General features: G+C 44.3%; 1 protein-coding gene across 1 annotated transcript in view; it reads right to left on the bottom strand.

The window, feature by feature from the left end:
- LOC110209067 (collagen alpha-6(VI) chain) overlaps positions 1 to 22,044 on the bottom strand; it is a 138,943-nt gene that overhangs the window by 2,495 nt on the left and 114,404 nt on the right. The window contains exons 34-36 of the mRNA XM_020987257.2: positions 12,962 to 13,058; positions 7,543 to 8,214; positions 2,329 to 2,425 (exon numbers count right to left, since the gene is read on the bottom strand). Of these exons, the coding sequence (XP_020842916.1) occupies positions 2,329 to 2,425; positions 7,543 to 8,214; positions 12,962 to 13,058 (866 nt within the window). The remainder of the gene's footprint in view (positions 1 to 2,328; positions 2,426 to 7,542; positions 8,215 to 12,961; positions 13,059 to 22,044) is intronic.

Genomic DNA, 22,044 nt, shown 5'->3' with positions numbered 1-22,044 from the left:
TTTGTTGGGAAACAAATATTTAAAATGCCTGTTCAAATTAGGTCAGGAAGGAGTGGGGCAGGTTAGGGGAAGGGGAAGAACTGTATTAAATTGTGGATGTCAGTGTCCATGTAGCCTGGACACATTAATGAATAAACTATAAACTAAAGAGCTTTTGCCTATTATCAGAATTACCTTTGAGATGAACACATACATATACACACTCTCTCTCTCTCTCTCTCTCTCCATATATATATAGATATATAGATATCTATATATCTATATATATAGATATATATATAGATATCTATATATATATATATATGTAATATGCATATAGATACAGATATGTATATGGATTTTGTTTATCATCAGAATTACCTTTGAGATATATACGCTCATACATATAATATAATATACGTACTTGTATGTATGTTCATATATGTATGTGTATGTGTGTGTGTGTGTGTGTGTGTGTGTGTGTGTGTGTGTGTGTAATTATCCCCTTCCATTCAGAAGACAGACACTTTTGAAAGTAGCTTTTTGACAGGTATAATTTTCATGCCATAGTTGGTTAAACTGTCTTGGTCTCAGTCCCTCACTCACTTTAAGGGCCAGGCAGAAGAAATTTCTTGACTGGGTACCATAATGAACAGGTGAGTGCCTGCCTTTCATTGTCTCTAGGCTGACAGGGCTCTTACCATAAGGCTTCCCTGGACAGTCAACTCTGGCTGGCCATCTGTCTCCTTGGTTGTTCATGGTCTGACACACTTCCTTTTTTCCCTCCCTAATCTGACAAGCCCCATTTATCTTCCTATATCTCAAAAAGCCCAGGGGAGGAATGAGCCAATTCTCACTCAAGCTGTCCTGAGGAACTGCGAAGTCATCTTTGTTGCTTGTCATGCTCCCATACACAGCTGGTACTTTTATCTCAGACAGTCTCTGGTGTTCATTCCAATCTGCTGCCTTTCCACTCACATTTCCTGTGCACGGTACAATTAAGGGGTGTCGGGGGAAGCTGTGTGCACTCATCTTCTGTTGCATTTATTGGATGCTGAGAGACAAATCTAACAAGGTTCAGCCAACATAAACTGTGAGAAAGCTCACAGATAATGTCATTGACTTCCTGTCTAGAATCCCTTATTGCCCTCTCAATTTGTCAGCAATGCCATCATTTATGAGACATACAGGAGATGCCTTTGGCATACCTAGAGTTATTTGGAAAAGGGCAAACAAACAAAAAACCCTTACCTTTCAAAACTTATTAGAGAGAGTCATTCAGGCTCTTTTAAAATGGAGAATACAGTATTTTTAACTTTATCGACTGTCTCACGGGAGGTCTTCATAGTCCCTAAGGTGCCCAGGAAACCAGGATGAATTCACCACGTATTGAGGTTGTCACATGAATACAAACAAGCTACCTTATTGTAACAGCTACCCTAAATCCCTAATATCCCTGGACCTGTCAAATGATACTCGTATCACTTCATTCTAGAAAGGGAGAATCAACAGATGCCTTCAGTGTAAGAGTTATTAGGCGAGCTTTATGTCTTTTTAATGCTATACTTCAGAAGGCATTTTCTGCTGGACAGTTCCCTGGTTGATTACTCAGTACTAGGGGAGCCCATTCTCATCCGGGCAGTTAAAAGTTCTCTCAGCTTCAAATCAGGCTGAAATCCCATAAAAATAAAACACAAACACAACTGATTTGATGGGAACATTTCTTCTCCCAATCTTCATCAGAGGTCAGGGAATGAATATAATTCCTAATGCAACTACCTATCAAGGATAGTCCTGACATGTAATTTCTGGCATATGTAGAAGCAGCACAACTTGTTAGAAAGAACTAGGGACTGGTAGGCAGGAGACAGCTGGGTTCAAGCTTCACCTTGGCCACTTACTAGCTATGTGACTTTGGGCAAATAACTTAAACTCTGAGCTTCTGTTTCCTCATATACAAAATGGGGATAATAATATCTATATTCCCTACTCAATAAGACTTAATGAGATAATGTATGTACAACACTGTAAGTTTTAGGACCATAGCTCAGGACCTAGAAGGGACCCAAGAGGCCATCTAGCTCAACCCTTTCATTTTATAGATGTGGAAAATAAAGCCTTGAAGTACAATATGGTTTTTATTTCTAGAAAGGAGAGATGTATGTTTGTAAAGAACTTACGATTACAGAAGCATGCTAGTGTCTCTCTCCTACGAACTCAGACTGAATTTGTTTTCTAAAGCACATCACACAGAAACAAATGCAGAAGGCGGGGGCGGGGGCTGGAAATACTGACAACAATGAAATCTATGTGTCTGGTCTACCAGACATGATAGATGCTCCAACTTACAGGTGGCTTTGTCGTTTGGAAGGCTGCTTTGGCTCTGGAAGGTTGACTTTACTGCATCTTGCTCTGAAGTTTATTGGTGGATACCTGTTGATTGCACCTAGGGAGAGAGCAGGTTGTTATTAGGTTTACATGTAGTTTCCTGTCAACATGATTGTAAATCTATATGCTGTTCGATGTAGGACTTTCCACTTCTCATTACTTACTTCAGAAACAGTGGTAAAAATATGTTACACATCAAATTTCTCAGTAAACTCATCTGTGTATACAGAAAATCCATCTGTGTTAGTGTTGTTGCTGCCACTAATGCTAAGTGACTCCACTGTCAAAGGGTTATGGGTGAGAAGAATTACTACTTGGCTAGAAGATGCAGGGCCACAAAAAAAAGGTACAAGCCAACCACACCTGCCAAGCCATAAAACCTCAGTGTCCAGATTTCTAAATCCCCTCACTACTGAATCCCGATATGTCCCAAGAGCTCCAGCGATTGCCTTGGAAGCATCCTGCTGGACATTCTGGAAGGACCTCTGTGTCAGAGGCTGGGCGAGTCAATCCACACAGCAGATTGACAGGTGCTTCTCACTGAGAACTAAAGAGCCCAGGCTGGGGGACTAATCCTGAGGATGGGGCAGCTGTATCTTTTTTTTTTTTTCTTGTGAGGCAGTCAGGGTTAAGTGACTTACCCAGGGTCACACAACTAGTAAGTGTCAAGTGTCTGAAGCTGGATTTGAACTCAGGTCCTCCTGACTCCAAGGCCAGAGCTCTATCTGCTGCATTACCTAGCGGCCTCTGGAGCAGCTGTATCCACTGCTGTGTCAACTCCCAGAATCCTTCTCCCCTAATTTGTGAACACATCGTTTGCCTCAGAACACAGATAACTAATATGCTCCAGAGCTTGATTTTGCAGGAGGTTTGCCTTAGGAACCCATTTTAAAAATATTTAATATTTTATATATTTTATGATGTAGTATATATAATTTTACATATTTTTTCCACCCAGTGGGAATTGCCACCCTTAATGCTTTGTCTGGACATCTAAGACACTAATAATAATAACGATGCTAACATTTTTACCCTGTTTTATAGGGGAGGAAACAGGCTCAGAGAAATTAAGTCCCTCACCCATGTTTACACGCTTAGTCAGCACTGGAGGTGGGACCCGAGGCCAGGTGTTCTGGAGTCCAAGGCCAGCACTTTATCTCCTCGCTACATTGCTTCTAGCAAGGGGCTGAGCCCAGATTCCAACCCAGGGCTCCTGGCTTCAAAGCCAGCTCTCTTTCCCTGAGACCCCGATGAGATCTCAGTAACTTTCCCAATAACTTTCACTTGGATGCTGACCCCACCAAGAAGCCAAACAGAAAATGTAAATGAAAGGAAAATCTAATACAGCAGGGATCTGACCTCTCAATGGACTAATCTGGGTGATATTCTGCATTTTTCCCATTATGCAGAAATGAAACTCTTTACAAGGTTACTGGAATGAACAGCTTTGCTTCATTGCCAAATCGAATGACCTTTTCTCAGTCCTTATCCGTCTTGGGCTCTCTGCATCATTCCAAACAGTTAAACACCTTCTCCTTCTGGATGCTTCTCCCCATCAAGGCTTTTGTGACTTTGTTCTGTCCTGGGTCTCCCTGTATCCGTTGGGCCACTTCTCAGTCTCCCTTGCTGGCTGTTCATCCACATCACACCACTAACTGCGGCTGCCCCCTTCCCTTTTCATGCTATATTATCTCTTTTCATGCTATATTATCTCTGTGGCTTCAGTTATTATTTCCATGCAGATGATTTCCAGATTCATATATCTAGATATAGATATATGGAGATGGATAGATAGATACAGCCTCAGTCTCTTAGTTCTAATCACACATCTTTGACTGCCTCTTGAATATCTTAAACTTAAATTGAGGTCAAATTCAACAGGTCTATTACAGAACTCATTACCATTCCCTTATCCCCAACTTTATCATCTTCCCAACTGCCCTATTACTGTCAAAGGCACTACTATGCTCCTAGTTGCCCAGGTTGAAATTCCAGAGTCATCTTCAACTCCCCACTCTCATTCCAGATATCTAAACCAATGCCAAACCTCAGTATCACTCATATATGTCCCTTCTCTCTGCTCATGAAGGCACAAGCCTAGTTAAGGGCCCTTATCACCTCTCACCTGGACCACTACAACCTTCTTAGTGGCCTTCCTGCCTTAAGCCTCTCCCCACTCCAATCCACCATCCACTCAGTTGCTAAGGTGACTTTTCTAAAGCCTCTATCTCGCTCACGTCAGTCTCATGGTCAAGGAGCTCCACAGACTCCCTACTATTTCCAGGATCAAATAGAAAATGATCTGACATTTGAGGTTCTCACTACCTACCTGGCCCCTTCCTATCTTTTCAGGTTTCTTATACCTTGCCCCCCTCCACGCACTCGACGATCCCAGCTTACATTAGTCTACTTGCACTTCTCTTGGACAGGACAGTCATCTCCTACTTCTCTGCCTTTGCATCTGCTCTCTCCCATGCTTGGAAAGCTCATCCCCCTCCCCTCCAATTCCTCGTGTTCCTGGCTTCCTTCAAAACTCAGCTCAAATCGAAGACTTGGACACAACTGAACCACCACCAAAACCTGCCTACCTCAATGCCTTCCCTTGCAGACTACCTTCACTTACTCTGTGTAAACCTCGTGTGTAACCAGTTACTTGTGCGCCGTCTCCCCCAACATCATTATCATAACTAACGTTTATACAGCACTTACTATGTCCCAGGCATTGTCCTAAGCACTTTAAAATTAGAATCTCATTTGATCCTCACAACAGCCCTGGGAGGTAGGTGCCATTATTGTCCCATTTTCATTTGAGGAAAGTGAGGTAAACAGATTAAGTGACTTGCCCAGGGTCACATAGCTAGAAAGGGTCTGAGGCTGACTTGAACTCAGGTCTTCTTGACTCCAGGCCCAGGGCTCTATCCACTGTGTGTTTTGAGGACTGGAACCGGTTCTCTCTTTCTTGACATCTCAGCCCTTAGCTCACAGTGTGCAGAGCACAGTAAAAACTTAATGCTTTCTTTTGACTGACTCTTAGAATGGTGTGTTAAGAATAAGTAAGGCTCAGCCCAGTGTATGGGAGCTTTCATATTACTTCTGAGCACAAAGGCTTTCCTCCCTTCCAGACTCACAGCTCACGTTCCAGAGGGCGGGAAGGTGCCAAATGTCTGACCTCCAGATGGGCGGTGGCGTGACTGCTATGCTTTTCTCTCCAAAGAGAAGCAAATCACTTTCACATATATCTTATTTATGTTGAGTAATTTGGGTTCTTTCTTTTTTTAAGCAGGGATGGATCACTGAGCTCAACATTTATGTTACTACTGTTATGACTGTTAACCATAGCACTCTCCAGACCCTGCTGCTCCACGCATAATACTGTGAGCAGCTGCTGGGATGACTGCTTCTTCATAGGAGCCTGAGGTTGGACACGAAAAGTTCTGGAGCCTGTGATTCCCATCACACTTTGTCACCTCTAGCTTTCTGACCATGAGGTAGGGATGTCTTCAGGTCTTATCCTGTAACTTATTAAACGAGCATCTTTTCAACACATGGCTGATGTGGCCATATACAGGCACTAGCATGTCCAATAAAATCTCAGGTCCTTCTTTAGCTCAAGCACATATCTCTACTGCCGGTGAAGTTCCCATTCCCTGATATCGATCCCAAGGGCTGCATGCTATCAACGTTTTCTTGGAACCACTGACCACAGAGCAAAGAGCCTTAGGTCCAAATCAGGCTCTCTTTCTTCCTGCATAACTGGGGAGCTAAATGTGATTTCGCTGATACAGTGAACTCCTAGGTAACAAAGCTCCCTCTGACGATGCAGGCAGACACCTTCTCTACCACTTGCAGCCTAGATCACTGACAGCTTGAGTTACCTGCCCAGAGTCACACTGCTAGTATGTATGTCTTAGAGTCAGGACTTGAACTCATATCTCCCTGGCTTGGAGGCCAGTCTGCCACTCACTACACCCATCTGTTTCTCTGATAAATGATTATTCCTCTCTGGCTCTCAGTTTCCTCTTTGATAAAATGGGGGGGGGAATCAGAGAAAGCTCAGGGAGATGTGATGTATGGTTGGCGGGCTGTCAGGTGGGAGAGGGATGACATTAGACTTGCCCAGGGGACAGAACAAGGATCAGTGGGTAGAAATTGGAGAAAGAAGGAGCTTCTCAACATTTAAGGACATCTGGAGGAGAAATGGGCTGCCTTGCAGAGTGGCAGAGGTAGAGACCCCCTTGGAGGGCTGCTTGTCGGAGGTTCTCTAGATGGGACCATGGGGCTAGGTGGTGTTTGAGATTCCCTTCCAACTTAGACATTCCGTGTCCAAACCAACCCCAGAGCTCAGCCTTAATTGCTCCGATTCTGAGTTCTCATTTATTGAGCCCCTCTCTGCAGGTGTTTTACTCTCCGAGTCATGAACCTAGGGCCCATAAATCCCCAAAGACCTCATGCACCGCTAGGACTCCCCAAGGAGTCTGTGCGTAGATTTCACAGGGTCTGTGTGCTTAGTTCTTGCTTCAATTATACATGATTGTGAGAAGGGACCTGACCAGACTGCACACAAAAAAGGTTAAGTTATATTAAATATCGAGGTCATGCTTCTGAGGCAGCATCAGTGAAGAAAGATGGTCGGTGTTTCTTTCTTATGAGTCCAAGTTGTAGTAATTACTGGCACCCCGAGAAATCCGAGGCCTTTTTGTAAGGCAGTGCTACCTTCTGATGGACAGAATGATGCCTCGGAAGACGGCAAACATTGCTTTAGGATCTTAAACACACACAAACCCAGCTCCTGCTTATTTATTTCTTTTCAGCTCTTCCTTTTGGTGTTCACGGGTGAAACATAATTTTTCCATGAAAGAGCGCTATGCTAATGTTACATGGCAGAAGTTTCCAGTTCCTAACTCAGCTGCACCCTGTAACCTCCCACTGTCCCAGACCCTGCTGCTCTGTGCACCACAATGTGTGTGCAGCTGCTCGGATGACTCCTTCTTCAAAGGAACCCAAGGTCAGACATGAAACATTCTGGAGCCTGTGATTCCCATCACACTTTATCACCCCTAGCTTGCTTTCTGACCATGTCGTTTGTTCCCTCGGAGGATGCCAAGGAGACACCCACGTGCATGGCTGCCTCTTGGGCCATTTTATGAACACCAAGGGAAGAACAGAACTACTCACGTCTGATGGAGTTTATAAAGGATCTCACAAACTTCACCCCGTATCTGTGGTCTGGCTTGTGAATCCGGCCAAGTTGGACTAAGTGCTGATCGAGGGGCTGGCTGGCTAATTCTTCTAGCTCCTCATCACTGTGCGAGAGGCCAAAAGAGAACACAAATACGGCGTAACCTTGACATTTGGCCCGCAGAGATTCCTTCTTCAAGACTTTCCTGTCCAAATAACTTGTTTCTCCAGCAGATACCACAAAAATGACTTTGTTTTTTCTCAGGTTGGGCGTGTCCGAGAAGATATTATCTATTGTCCATTGCAGGGCATGACCCAAGAAAGCTTCGCCGTTCAGTTGCTGAACTGATTCTTCGACATGTCTCTTCATTAGGCGTTTATTGTTGTATGTGGTTAAATTGAACTCCGTCCTGACGGGGCTTGACCGAGTATTGGGTACAAAGCCTGGAGGAGCATGGCTCAGTAATGCAACCCGATCCCCAACAGCGGAGGTCTCGGGTTCAAAGGCAACATCAAAGTTATCCAATACTGCTTTCAGGAAAGCTTTCACATCCTCAAACTCAGCACTTCCCACGTCTCGGGAGCCTTGGAAAAGGAAGGCGGCATCGATGTAAGATGGGACTGCTGGAGGCTTAGCCTCCTCACAAGAAGCTTCTGGCTTGCATCTGTCTACAAAGAAACAATGATTGTTATTGTTACTAAAATGGAAAATGGATGGAAAAAGGGGAAATCAGAGTCTCTGGCCTTTGACTTCTGGAAACTGCACAGACTTGTCCCCAAAACCCAACTGTATAAGTAATGGACTTCTGAATAAATAACCTAAGCAATTACAAAATGCTGGTTAATTTGTCTGAGTAGTCCATTGTGCTAAACAGAAGTGTTCACAGAAGGCCTAAAGGGATGAAAGGGATCCTGTTTTCTTTGCTGCATGATTCCTTCCAGGATCTTTGGCTGTCCACTTAACTTCTTCTGAATTTCCAACTCATCTGTGCCCTGGGGCCCTATGACTAGTGGAGATACTGTAAGAAATGCTCCCCCAACGAGGCCAAATTTGAACTCAGATCTTACTGACTCTGGGCCTGGAGTTAGCAAGACCCATCTTCCCAAGTTCAAATCTGGCCTTAGACACTTACTAGCTGTGTGACCCTGGGCAAGTCACTTAACCCGGTTTACCTGTTTCCTCATCTGTAAAATGAGCTGGAGAAGGAAATGGCAAACCATTCCAGTATCTTTGCCAAGAAAACCCCAAATGGGGTCATGGAGAGTCAGACATGATGGAAAAAAATGACTGAACAGCATCCTTTAATCATGGTACCAATGCTCAAATAAGAAAATATTTGTAAAACACTTAACGCAGCGTCCAGTACATAATAAATTTTCAATAAATGCTTGTTCCCTTCCCCTTCCTGCCTTCCCCCGCTACACAACAGGTACTTTTTCTTCACTTTTTAAGTAGAAAAATCCTTGAACAATTAAACTTTTATCTCAATTTATACAAGATTAGCGTTTATGTTGCAAAACTGGAACACAGCATACGTGTTTATGGACTTTCATAAGGCACAGGTCATTCTTCTTAACGCAGACATCTCTAATTGCAAATAAATGCGTTGGAAAAAGAAAAAAGGACTGAGTTACTTTTCTCTAATTTGCCTGACCATTATGGGTATTCAAACTTTCATTGTATTTGAAGTTGGAGCTCCAGAAGGGGACTAATGACAGTGACAAAGCCCAGAGCAAATGCTCTGTGAGCTCATCAGGGGGAGGCAGTTCTTCGATGGGTTCTCCTTCCAGTTAATCAACCAATTAGCAACTATTTCTTAAGCTCTAGCTATGTGCTCAGCACCGTTTGAGGTGCTAGTGATACAAGTAAAAAGAACGAAACTATCCCTGTTAAGTATTGAGTTGATGTTCAACGGGAAGCTAGTCTGCATAAAACCATATGCAGCATCAATTGCTGCTGCTGCTGTTCATCCTTCATTCTCAAAGGGGACCGATGACATCAGGAGGCTGATGTCTTAACTTGCCCACGAACTGGGTTTAAGTGAGGCAAGGCTGTGCAAAGTCATCAGCCTCACTTTGTCCTCTAGAGCCCTCCGGGTCCAGTGGTGAGACGTAGTCAAGGTGACTAGAGACGGTCACATGGTGGGATGCGGTGGGAGACCTTGGCCTTTGTAAGCTAAGGTCTTTCCCAGGTCTCAGTTCGTCTGAGGCAACACCCATTCAGTGATTAGGGGCAGGTAAGGAAAAAGAAGACCTGGTTTGTCTTCATAAAAGAATGAGTCTGGGAGGGGAAGACCTTCAGAGTTTCTGGCCAGAACAGAAACGACTGCTATTTGCACTCACTCTGAGCCATCAAACCCCGATAAAGTTAATAAATACACATACAAATGTATGAGGGGGTTGGGGAGGGAGGGGCAGGATCAAGAAGGGCTTCAGGCTTGAGCTTCATCTTAAAGGGAAGGAGCCAGGAGGGACTCTAAAGGCAGAGGACTTGGGAATTAAATGCTCCCTACCCTTTACTTTCTTCCTGTGTCATTGACTAAGTCATTAATCCCAGGGAGTCCCCTGAGGCACAGAGGATTACACAGCTAAGATGCGTCAGAGTGAGGAACTCATAATCATGCTAACATTTATATGGCACTTATGTGTCAGGCGACATGCTAAGCACTTAACAATGATTATCTCATTTGATCCTCACGACAACCCTGCCAGGTAGGTGCTGTTTTATCCCCATTTTACAGCTGAGGAAACTGAGGCAAACAGGGGTTAAGTGACTTGCTCAGGGTCACACAGCTAGGAAGCGGGGGAGACTGGATTTGCAGCCAGGTCTTCCTGGCTCCAGGTATAGCACTGTGGTGCACCATAGTGCCATCAGGTACCTGACAATAAGCTCGGCACTATAGCTGTCCACATGGTACAGCTTCTGTGTTGTACACAGTAGGTAGTTAATAAATGTGCGGTGGATGAAAACATGATGTTGCTGACGATGACCATGCTGTCCACCTCACATATTGTACATTCTGGACGTTGTCATCTACTCTTCTACTATACCCTCCCAGGGACTTAGCCCTCTCGCATCTGGAGCGCTCAACCTGGGCTGACTGGTGAAAGTGTTAGAGGGATGACTCTGGACTCATAATCAAGTCAGCACCATCGGTGTCATGGAAAGGGCATGCCAATCAGCTTCCCTCTGGTTCTTGTTGAGACGGCTAGGTAGCACAGTAGCTAGAAATGCTGGACTTGAGAGTCAGGAAGCCTTGAGTTCAAATCCTGCCTCAGGACACTTACTAGCTGTGAACCCAGGGCAAGGCATGTGACTTATCCTAGCCTCAGTTTCCTCATCTGTAAAACAGGGATAATAATAGCATCAACAAGATTTTTGTGAGGTTTAAATGCGGTCACATATATTGGTACTTTGTCCACTTTAAAGATCTGTATTAATGCCAGTTCTTCTGATTATTATGGCTTCCTTCCTGTGATTTCCTCACTGAAAATCCCTCCTCCTAAATCCCATGACTCCCCTATCCATTCTGACTTCCCCTTATTGCAGGGCCAGGGCTATCTTGCTTTAGTGTTCAGTACTGAGCAGAAGTGTCATAAATGCTTTCGATTCATTCATTCATCAAGTGAAAAGCGTGGGAAACAATACGAAATCCACTCAATGGCTGTGATGCAGTTGCTATGGTGGAATGCAATGGAGAGTTATGCCAGTGAAAGATTAATTAGTGTGGGGAATCTGAGCGTACAACAGGAAATGCCATGCATTAGTACTGGTGCTGGACCAATTAGAAATATGGCTATGGACAAATTATCTTTCTCTTGCTGAAATCTAGTGAAGTTTTATGACTGTGTATAATGGTCTGATTGAAAAAAAGAAGGAAGAAGAGTCCTCTCTCTGTGCACAGTTAGGATGCTGTCTCTGTGATTCCGATACAGCAGGGTGTCCATTTGTTCAGTATGTGGTTATTTTAATTGCTGAGAACTACAGCCAAAATATCTTCCATCCTGTGCCTAAGAGACCAAGAAGAAAAAAAAAAGGATCTGAGCCAAAGAAATCGCAGCAGAAGCCCTCCCTAGACACAGGCATAATGATTCCTGATTGTGCGACAGACCAACTCAGGGCTGTAACCGAGGTGTTCCTAAGAGCACCAAGCCATGATGCACAGTGGAATCTACCTGTCCTGCCTTTCACTGGGAGTCCCACTGCTTCTGGTCACCTCTGAAACTGAGCAACATAAAAGGGGAAGAGATTAAGACACAGAGGGAAGGGCTGGAGGAAGGGGCAGGAGGAAGAGAGAATCAAAGACGAAGAAAGGCCACTGTTCTGTTGTTTCTGCCACCTTGCCTTCACTTCCTAATCTTATTTACCTGACAAGATTCGATTCAATTCCTCAAGTATTTCTGGCCCTGTCTGTTGAATTAGATTGAGACGAAGCATCGATACATTTATGTTAGAGGTGGGAGAGACAGCAGACAGTCTGCTTATGGTCACACTAAATCCCCAGAAGGTGGGATGTGACCCTATGTGCCTCTTGGCTCAGCCTCGTATACTAGACCAAGCCACTGAGATGCTGGGTGGTCTCCTTTCTTTACACTGGAATTAGAAGGTACAAGTCCTCTTCATGTTCTGTCAAAGAAGGATTTGACTTGACTTGCTTGGCTGCAGTGGAAAGAGCCAGGAGAGGTGAGTGGAAGATGCAGAGAATGAGATTTAGATGCTATGTAAGGGGAGGAAAAACCTACTCTAACAATCGGAGTCATCAAAAATGCAATGGTCTGCCTGAGCAAAGTTTGGGTTCCCTCTCACTAGAGTAGAGGGCTTCAAGTTCTTGTAGGGAATTCCCATTCTGCTATGGCAATTTGGAGGTCCCTTCCAGTTGTGAGATTCTGGTTTTCAATTTTTCTCTGTCATATTTGGGGAATTGGGACATTTCACATTCCATGTAACAAAGGGCGATAGGCTGTGCAGGTTGCTTCTGTCCTTACCAACCCATGCAATGAAATAAAAATTCCTGAGCATGAATGTAGGGGATGAATATCTGAAAAGCAGATATGGGAAAATCCTGAGGTTTAAGGTTATAAAAATGTATACGGTACACATTTACAGCTCCCTAGTGAAAAAACCTGGAAACCATAAAGGACAGATTTTCTAAAAACCATAAACATTTCCTAGTAACATCACATGATCCAGCTGGCCTCTGCTCCAGCGGAGTTATAAGGAAGGAGAAGCTGGCCTGAGGAAGCAGGGGATTCAGGCCAGCCAAATGGAACAAGGCCATGCCTGCAATGCAGTCAGGGCTCCAGGGAGACTCTCCTCAAGTTACACACGTCTCCCCTGCCATGTTCCAGTTCCCATCACCAGACAGTGACTCAGTATCCATGGAAATCCAACTCACGCTCTGCTCATGGCTCTTACCATAGCAGAATGTGCACTGCTGGAGTCTCTTCAGCACTGGCCTGAAGTCAGCCCTCGGGGGAATAGTTAGCACCTGAAAAGCACCAGTGTCGTCGATCTACAGGGAGCAAAAACAAGAGAGATCCTGCTTAGTCTGCGCCACGAAGATGCTTGGACTTCCAAGGAAAAGTCACTGGGACAGAGACCCAATATTTTGAGTATGCATCCCTGGGAGTAGCTGCTCTGACAGGTTGGCCCCTAGGGGGTGCCACAGTGCACACAGGACTGGACCCAGAGTCAGAAAGACTGTAGATCTACCCTTGGCCTCTTGCTAGATGTGTGATCCTGGGCAAGTCACAATCTCTGTCTCCCTCTGTTTCCTCATCTGTAAAATGAAGGGTAGTTGTGAAGAAAAAGTGAGATAATATTTGTGAAGTGCTTTGCAAACCTTAATTTTTGTTGTTCAGTTGTTCTCAGTCATGTCTGGTTCCTTGTGACCCCATTTGGGGTTTTCTTGGCAAAGATACTGGAGTGGTTTACCATTTCCTTCTCTAGTTCATTTTATAGATGAAGAAACTGAGGCAAGCTGGGTGAAGTGACAGGGTCACATGGCTAGTAACTGTCTGAGGCCGGATTTGAACTCAGGAAGATGCGTCTTCCTAACTCCAGATGGGGAGTTCTATGTACCATGGCACCACCTAGCTGCTCCCCCTGCCCCCCAGGTATAGATACAGAGACTCAAAGGGATTAAACATTTGTCTGTGAGCACACAGAGATGGGCTCTGCATTCTGTCCCCCAAACAGACTCTGCTCAGCCTCGGTGGTACCACTCTCTGGGCCTGGGTCTCCTCCCCTAAAGGGAGGGAACTCAATTCTGGATCCAAGGTCCCTTCCCACTCTAAATTCTACGATTCTGCGGATGGAGGACAGAAGAAGTCCAATTATGTGACTGCTTTGCTTAGCTCTGTTCCAGCTGATCCAAGCTTTACTGGATTTGCAAAGTTCTTTAAATCCCAAGAACTAAATTTCATAGGAAAAAAAAAGGTAAAATGGTTGAATTATATCACCTGCTAATAAAAAGGCTTAAACGCCATTCACAGAGCGCTGCAGATGACTGTTTTAGCCAAGGATTCTTAACCTGCTTTCTGTGTCCTGGCCCCATTTGGCAGTGTCTGGAGAAGCTTATGGACCCCTCCTCACAAGGACTTTAAATGCACAAAATAAAATACAGATTATAAAGTAAACCAATTATATTGAAATGCAGTTATCAAAATATATTTTTAAAAACCGCATTCTTGGACCCCAGGTGACGAACCCCAGCTTGGTGCTGGGTGAAAATGTCCCAGGTATTGTCTGCTGTACGTGTCATCACTGGTGGAGGAATATTTTGAGACCCACAGATCTACACACACACATTCACGGGCGCTCTGAAAGTGTGCCTAATTGAAGTTACTTTCCCCCTTTGGTTTAGCCTCTTGTATAGAAAGATGCCAGACCTTAGAAAGTTTGAGTCTGTTCACTTCAGGGAGCTAAAGATGGTCTCAATTTTCTGTTTCTGTCTCTGGCACTTCGCACAGTGCTTGGCACCAAATCGGTGCTTAAACGCTTTTCCATTCCAATCCAGGTCCTTAAAATGCATCTTTTGTAATTCCTTTGGATGGGCTGCTTTAGAGTTAGAAGTTCTGGCTTTTAGTCCCTACTCTGGCAGTTAATGTATCTGTTTAATTTTGAGAAAGTCACCCCATTTCTCTAAGCCTCAGTTTCTTTAATCTGTAAAAAGAGGGTACTATCTGTACTGCCTTCCCAAGACAGCTGTCATGAGAATCAAGAGTAGAGACCACATAAATCCAAGTAGGAGTCATTGTTATTAAATAATCAGACCTCAGTATTTTATTTATAAAATGGCACCATTCTGGCAAACAGGAGTGGAAAGGGCAGCTGGTCTACACATCTCTTGCCTCAGCCCATGTCTGAGAAGCATTACTGCCGTACAAGACATTTCCTCTTTTCTCCTCAGTGTGACTCAGTGCACAAGCACTTACTAATTAAGTGATTGCTCTATGCCAGTCACTGGGCTATACACAGGGCGGCAGCTGAGATGAGCAGACTGCCGAGCAATCCTCCAGCCCTCGTCTGTGGGGTCACGGCAAGGGGTCTACAGATCCGTCTGAATGCCAGCCATTTCATTAACTGAGCAAGACTGAATAAACAGTGTGTTGCACTCAGGAGTTACTATTTTTAAATCTACATGGATACTGTTGTGATTAATACAATGCAAATTCATTTAAAATTATTAATGAATTCATAGGAGCACACTGCCATGCCTTTTCCCAATCAATGGATACTAATAGTGTAGTTACAGGAGGAAGGAACACTGGCTGGTGTCAGAGGAACCCTGGTCCTTCCTACCCATGTGACGATGGGAAAAAGACCTGACTTCCTTGGGCCTCAGTTTCCTCATCTGTAAAATAAGGGGATGGGATTAGTTGGCTTCTGAGGTCCCTTTTGGCTCTAGATCCATGATCCAGTGAGACTGTGGAGGTCTATGAAATAGTTTAATGTTAAAATGGGGTCCTTATCTGTCAATCAACAAGCAGTTATTAAGCACTTACTGTGTTCTAGACGTTGTATTAAGCCCTGGGGATACAAAGAAAGACAGAACAAAAAACTGTCCTTCCTCGAGGAGGGAGGTAACCTTTAAATAACTAGAAGATGTACGTGGAAGTAGGTGAAGGTCATCTCAAAGGGGAGATTGGGAAAAGTCGGTGGAGAAACGGATAGAGTGTCTGGCCTGGAGTCAGGAAGTCCCAAGTTCCAATGTGACCTCAGACACTTAATAGCTATGTGACCCCAGGCAAGTCACTTAACCCTGTTTACCTCAGTTTTCTCATCTGTAAAATGAGCTGGAAAAGGTGAACCACTCCAGCACCTTAGCCAAGAAAACCCCAAATGGGGTCATAGAGAGTCTGACACAAGTGAAAGGATCGAACAACAACTCTTGCGGAAGGTGAGATTTGACCAGAGCTTTGAAGGAAGCCAGAGCAACTAAGAGGCAGGGGTGGGGCCCAGCCAGGGCAGTGAGGAAGCAGAGCATTTTAGGCATGGGGGGGGGGGCGGGCAGGGACAGTCAATGCAAAGGCAGAAAAATGGGGGATGGAATGGTGTTTGTGAGGAAGCAGCTATGGCGGAATGAGAGGAGGAAGGGAAGAAGCTGGCATTCCATTCTGATTATTCACTTAACCTTCGTAGGAGCACCAGAGCCACCACTAGGCCTCGGCCTGAGAGCCAGGGCTGCCTTACCTTCTCCAAGTATTGTGGGGATCCAGTGGTTGCCAATTCAAGCAAAGTTAAAAACAGGCATGGTGGAGAATTATTTTGCTATTGACAGCTTTGTAATAACAACAGAAGCCAAGGAAATCTCTGTGCAAACCTCAAATTGAACTTGGAAAGCCCTGAAAACTTCCCAGCATGCGCATGAGAGACCTGCGCCATCTTGGCTTTTGCTCCCACGATCAGAGAGAGCCTTTTAACTGGAAACATTTTCTAAGGCCAGGATTAGCCAAACAGTAACAAAATAAAAATAAATATCAAGGGACATAAAGCACAAACACGTTTCTGAGCCACAACATTCACAAAAATAGAGAGGCCCACCCTGTATCAGAATTTTGAACATGCAGCAAGCAAAATCCTCCAAAAACAAAGAGCTGTCACCAGACAGGTATGAAGGAAAACATCTGGGACTCCAGTCCATCTATGAAGAAAGGTTTTCCCTTCCCACAAATGCCTCCCAATTTTGGAAGTGACTAATAGCCCTGTCACTCGGCCTGATAACAGAGTTGGCCACTTCTAAGAAGCTGCCCAGAGGCCATTTCACTGGGGGATGGAGAGGATGCTGCTGACCTGTGTGGAGAGAAGGGTAGTGTGGTGTGACAGAAAGGATGCTGCACTTGGGAGGGAGGAGAGGCCTGGGTTTGAATCCTGCCTCGGACATTTACTGTGTGAGGGAGGTCAAGTCACTTGATCTTTCTGAGCTTGAGTTTCCTCATCTGTAAAATGGATCTCCGACAGTGCCTGCAGTATTTGCCTTACAGGATTGTGAGGCTCAAACAAGACAGTACGTGAAAAACATTTTATACTATTAATGCTTAAAACTACACTAAGACTTTTGGACTACCCACTGTACCACAATGGCTTCTCTATAGATGGGGAATGGGGTGACACTGTTCTATACTATTAGAAAACTACTGATGGTGGCCTGAAATGAACTCATGGGGAGTCTTTTCCTGGGTCACTCAGCTTGGGTTGACCAGAGTCTTGGAAAAGCCATTTTCATTGTGTGATGTGCTGGACCTTTAGAAATGTGACCCAGAACACAAGCTTCCCATAGATCAACTTTATGACATGCTTTTAATTTAGAAAAAAAAAGTTACAAGAGTTTTTTTTTCCTTTTCGTTTTTGTTTTTTTTTTTTTTTAGGCAATTGGGGTTAAGTGACTTGCCCAGGGTCACACAGCTAGTATGTGTCAAGTGTTTGGTCTGAGGCTGGATTTGAACTCAGGTCCTCCTGACTTCAGGGCTGGTGCTCTATCCATTGTGCCACCTAGCTGCCCCACAAGTTTTAAGTAGTACAGATGCCCAGTAAAAGAGGTAATGGATTTAGGAAGAAGTGGAGAAGAAATGCTATGTCCCACTTGGATCCCAAATCTAGTAACTTACAAATTGTGCTTCTTATCCTGCTCCTCAAACCTTCTGCTCTTTCTGGCTTCACTCACCCGACACCAGTAGACCATAAGCTCTTTAGGGACAAGATCAATCAGAGAGATATTTCCATCCATCGGGTAGCGCTCTTTACACACCCAACGCAGATTTTTGGGCAGGTACCAGACTGGTGATATCCTTAGTGCTACTCCCAGTATGGAAACTCCCAATGCAGATCAATAACTGCTCTGCAACTCATTGTCTTGGAGCAGAGGTTCTCAACCTGGGGCCCATAAACTTGCTTCTTTAAAAAAAAATTGTCAGTAATTCAATATAATTGGTTTCGTTTCTAATCCTCTGAATTTTATTTTAATGCATTTAAAAAGACTACTCTGAGAAGGGGTCCAGTGACTTTACCAGACTGCCAGAGGAGTCCATGACACACAAAAGATAAAGAATACAGTTTTATAGAGTCACTTGAGGCCAAATACACAATAGGTGCCTAATGTTTGCTGAAATGACTTGTCAGTGGCACCGTCATTCATCCATGGTCAAAACCTTGATGGCATCTTTTGACTCTTCCCCTGTTGCTCTTCTAGTTATGATGTCCCGCCCATTTTATCTCTTACATCCACCTCCCCCTCTCTATTTTTACTGCTCCCATCCAGGACAGGACTTAATTATCACCCATCTGGACTATTATAAGAGCTTCCCAACAGATTTATTGGCCTCAATTCCCACCAAGCCCCTTACCTCCAATCCATCCTGCATCCGTCTGCCATTCTAATCTCTCTTGTGCACAGACATCGTCACGATCACAACCCCCTGATGACTTTATTGCCCACCAAATAAAATTCAAACTCCTGTGCCTGGTATCTAAGGCAATTCACAATCTGGCATGCTTCCCTCCATCTTTCCAGCCTAATTTCATACTACTCCCCTCTGGGTCGCCTATGCTGCAGCCAAGCTAAAGGAGTTGTCAGGTCCTGCCAGCCACATCCAATACACTTACTCATGCCCTTCCTCTCTCCCAGCTCCACCCCCTCTTCTTCTTCACCATTCCCCAGCAGCCTTCTCACCCTGGAAGGCCCCTCTGCCCTTGACATGCCCTCCTCCTGCTGGTGACCTCCTCCCAGAACCTCCAGGCCAGCCCTGCTCACTCCTTTACTTCTCCTGTTTCTGCTCCTGACCCTTCAGTCTTATTCCTCCATGTTCCCTACTTTTAAGCTTCTTTTTATGTGTTGTACCCTGCCTCCCATTAGAGTGTAGGCTCCTGGAGGACAGGGATTTTATTTTTGCTCGCATTTATATCCTCAGAACTGAATAAATGCTTGTTGATGTGACTGAACATGCCCTGTCACATATCTGAGAGGCACCCCATCTCTAAGTAATGAACCCCCATGGGTATTATTCTTGTGAGTGGCTCTAGGTTAGATCAGACCCCAATTTTCTGCCTAATTCTGGCACATGCTGTGTGGAGGACTCTGGAAAAGTTGAACCCTCAATCCTAGACCAGCAAAAACACCTGTGAGTACTCACAGATGACCACAATGACAGCATCAGAGGAGGAGGAAAGAGGCAGACACTCTGAATAATGCAGCTCTTCTGCTTCTCCTTGCCTCCAGTGGCCTCTTCCGGTCTTACATGGCCCCCTCAAGTCTACTTGTAGGCTGTTCTGACCCAAGGTTCCCTGGCTTCTTTCCTAACCTCTGGCTTTCTAAAATATTCCAGTGGAATTACCAATGCAATCAGCTGCCAATGGATTCTGTTATTCTCCTTAGCCCTGGTGCTGGAGGAGTATACAGGGCTATCTTCCAACTTCAGGACTCCATCTTCATGACTTTCCTCTGCTTTCCCACCTCCGTGCCTTTGCTCCCATAGTTCTCCATAAGTGGGATGCCCTCCCCTTTCTCTCTACCTGCTGAAATCCCCTCCTGCTCATTCTTTAAGGACCATATGAAATGCTACTTTCTTAAGAAGTTTCTCCTGTTCCCTCCTCCTATCCCACCTCCCAAAACATAGTATACCTTTCTTACCCACTTACCATTTCTCTCTCTCTCTAGGGTCATAAAGAGCTTTACCTCCATGAGTTTGCTTGAGCCTCATGACAACTCAGTGAGGCGGGTGCCACCATCACCTCCATCGCATAGATATGGAAACTAAGGTACCTGTGTTACTTCCCTATAAAAGCGTGACTCTATTTCTTCTCTAAACTGTGTATGACCCCTAGCTCCCAGAACTATATGTTTGCTGAACTTGCTGAAGAAAATGACAAGACTTCAAAAATCGAATCATGCTTTGGTGGGAGCCTCTCTAGAGCAATTTCCTTCCAGATGACTCTGTGCTATAAATAGAAAGACTTTCTAGATGTGCTTCTGATTTGATTCCTTCCTAGACACTACTTAGCTATTTTAGGGATTTAAGGACTGACTCCCATCCCCCTGAGAATCTCTGCCTTCTCCATGTCTCTTCCTGAGGAGGAACAGATGGGAGCTGTACTGATGAAGATGTGGCATGGACCCTATGGTCTAATTTGGATCTCTCAGCCTTAATCAGAGCTCACTCAAAAATCATGTTCTGAAGGTTCTAGGGAGTTCAAGGCTAATTCAGAAATAAAATTCAACTTGATGCATTTTGAGATCGACATGTGATAGACATATTTTTGGTGAAAAAAAAATACAGTAGTTTAAAATCAATACCAAATGTCTTTGCTACAAGAGCAAATGAAGCACTGGTTTCAAGACCCTTTCTTTTCTCTGGGTTTTGAGACTAGAGGTAGCCACGAGAAGCCGCGAGTAGGTGTGAGGTGGAGCCATGCTGGCAATCCCGAGCTGTCTGAGCATCCAAGTTCGCCTGCAGGATTCACACCTTATCACAGTTCACTGGCATATCATTTGGAATTGGCCCCAGTGGGTACTTCCCAGTTCATGTGCTGATCCTGTCCTGATGTGGACATCTCAGTCAGCTCACTAAGACACAAGAGAGACTGGCTGCTGATGCTAAAAGGCATTTTTGACTTCCCTACAAATCTAAGGTCCAACATCATGGAACGGTTTCTGGTCACTAAGTACTGGGATTCATTTCAATACTATTCAGGTCATGGCCGATTTCCATTTCACCATCTGGAAAGACCATCTCGTTGTTGTGAACGTTAGAAAGATGCCTAGGGTTTCCTGCCTTCTTATGCTAAACAAAATACTTCTCAACTATTTTAGCCTTTCACAGTATCATAGATTCAGACCTAGAAGGGACCTTAGTTAGATGTACTCCTGGTGCGCCTCTCTCTTCTCCTGCCTGCTCATTTTACAGATGAAAAAACTGAAGCCCACACAGGCCTAAGGACTTGTGCAAGATCACACAGGTGGAAAGTACCAAAGTCGGAATTTGAATTCAGGTCCTCTGATTCAAAATCCAGAACACTTTTCACTGAATGACATAGCCGGAAGGGACCTTAGAACGAGTCTAGTTTCACCATGAGCTTATGTCTCACAAAGACCTTTAAGAAAAAAAAAAGCCAAAACCCTTGCCTCTTTTTCTTCTAGCTCGTTTCTCAAATTGCTTTTCCCTGATTTAAAAAATGAACAAAAACAAAAACAAACAAAAAAACAGGAAAGAAAAAGGGAGGAATAGACATGGTTCTAAAGATCTGGATTGGAGTCTCCATTCCAAAACCACTTTATGTTTGTGTAACCATGAGCAAGTCACTGTAAAATGAGCTGGTGAGACTGGACAACCTCTAAGGTCCTACTAGCTACGATCTCATTATATCTCCAAGCTCTAGCATTTACCAGCTGTGTAATTTCAGGCAATGCACTTAACCTAAGCCTCTATTTCCTCATCTTTAAAAAGAGGATAATACAATTTGTACTATTGTACTATACTGTTGTGCTTCCCCCCCCTTTTAGATTGTGAGCCCCTTGAGGGCAGGGGATGCCTTTTGCCTTTCTTTATATCCCTAGCACCTAGTACAGGGCCTGGCACACAGTAGGAGCTTAATTAATGATTATTGTAAGAAAAACATTTACTAAATTGCGAAGCACATTCAAAATGTGGGCTGAATTTGTAAAACATTACAAATAATCAGTGTTACAATAAAAATAATAATAATTATTAAGTTAAAAAATCAGACAGTGAAACGTAGGGGAGATAGGATATGGAGTTTGAGGGGTTGAATCTCAGCTCTGCCTTTACCTCTAAGCATTACTTTGAAGCACGAATGAATACCCAAAAATGCACTTATTAAATGCCTACTATGTCAGGCACTGTGCTATGTGACACTAATACAGAAGTGAGATAGCTCCCGCCTTCACGGAGCTTACGCTCTAACAACACACAGAGGGGAGGAGGGGTGGCTAGGAAAGGGAATTTTGGTCTGACATATATTACTTCTCCTTTGTGACCTTGAAG

This window comes from Phascolarctos cinereus, unplaced genomic scaffold (genome assembly GCF_003287225.1).
Source record: "Phascolarctos cinereus isolate Bilbo 61053 unplaced genomic scaffold, phaCin_HiC Scaffold_1;HRSCAF=81, whole genome shotgun sequence".
NCBI classification, from domain to species: Eukaryota; Metazoa; Chordata; class Mammalia; order Diprotodontia; family Phascolarctidae; genus Phascolarctos; species Phascolarctos cinereus.
This window is presented reverse-complemented; position numbering and strand designations above follow the sequence as displayed.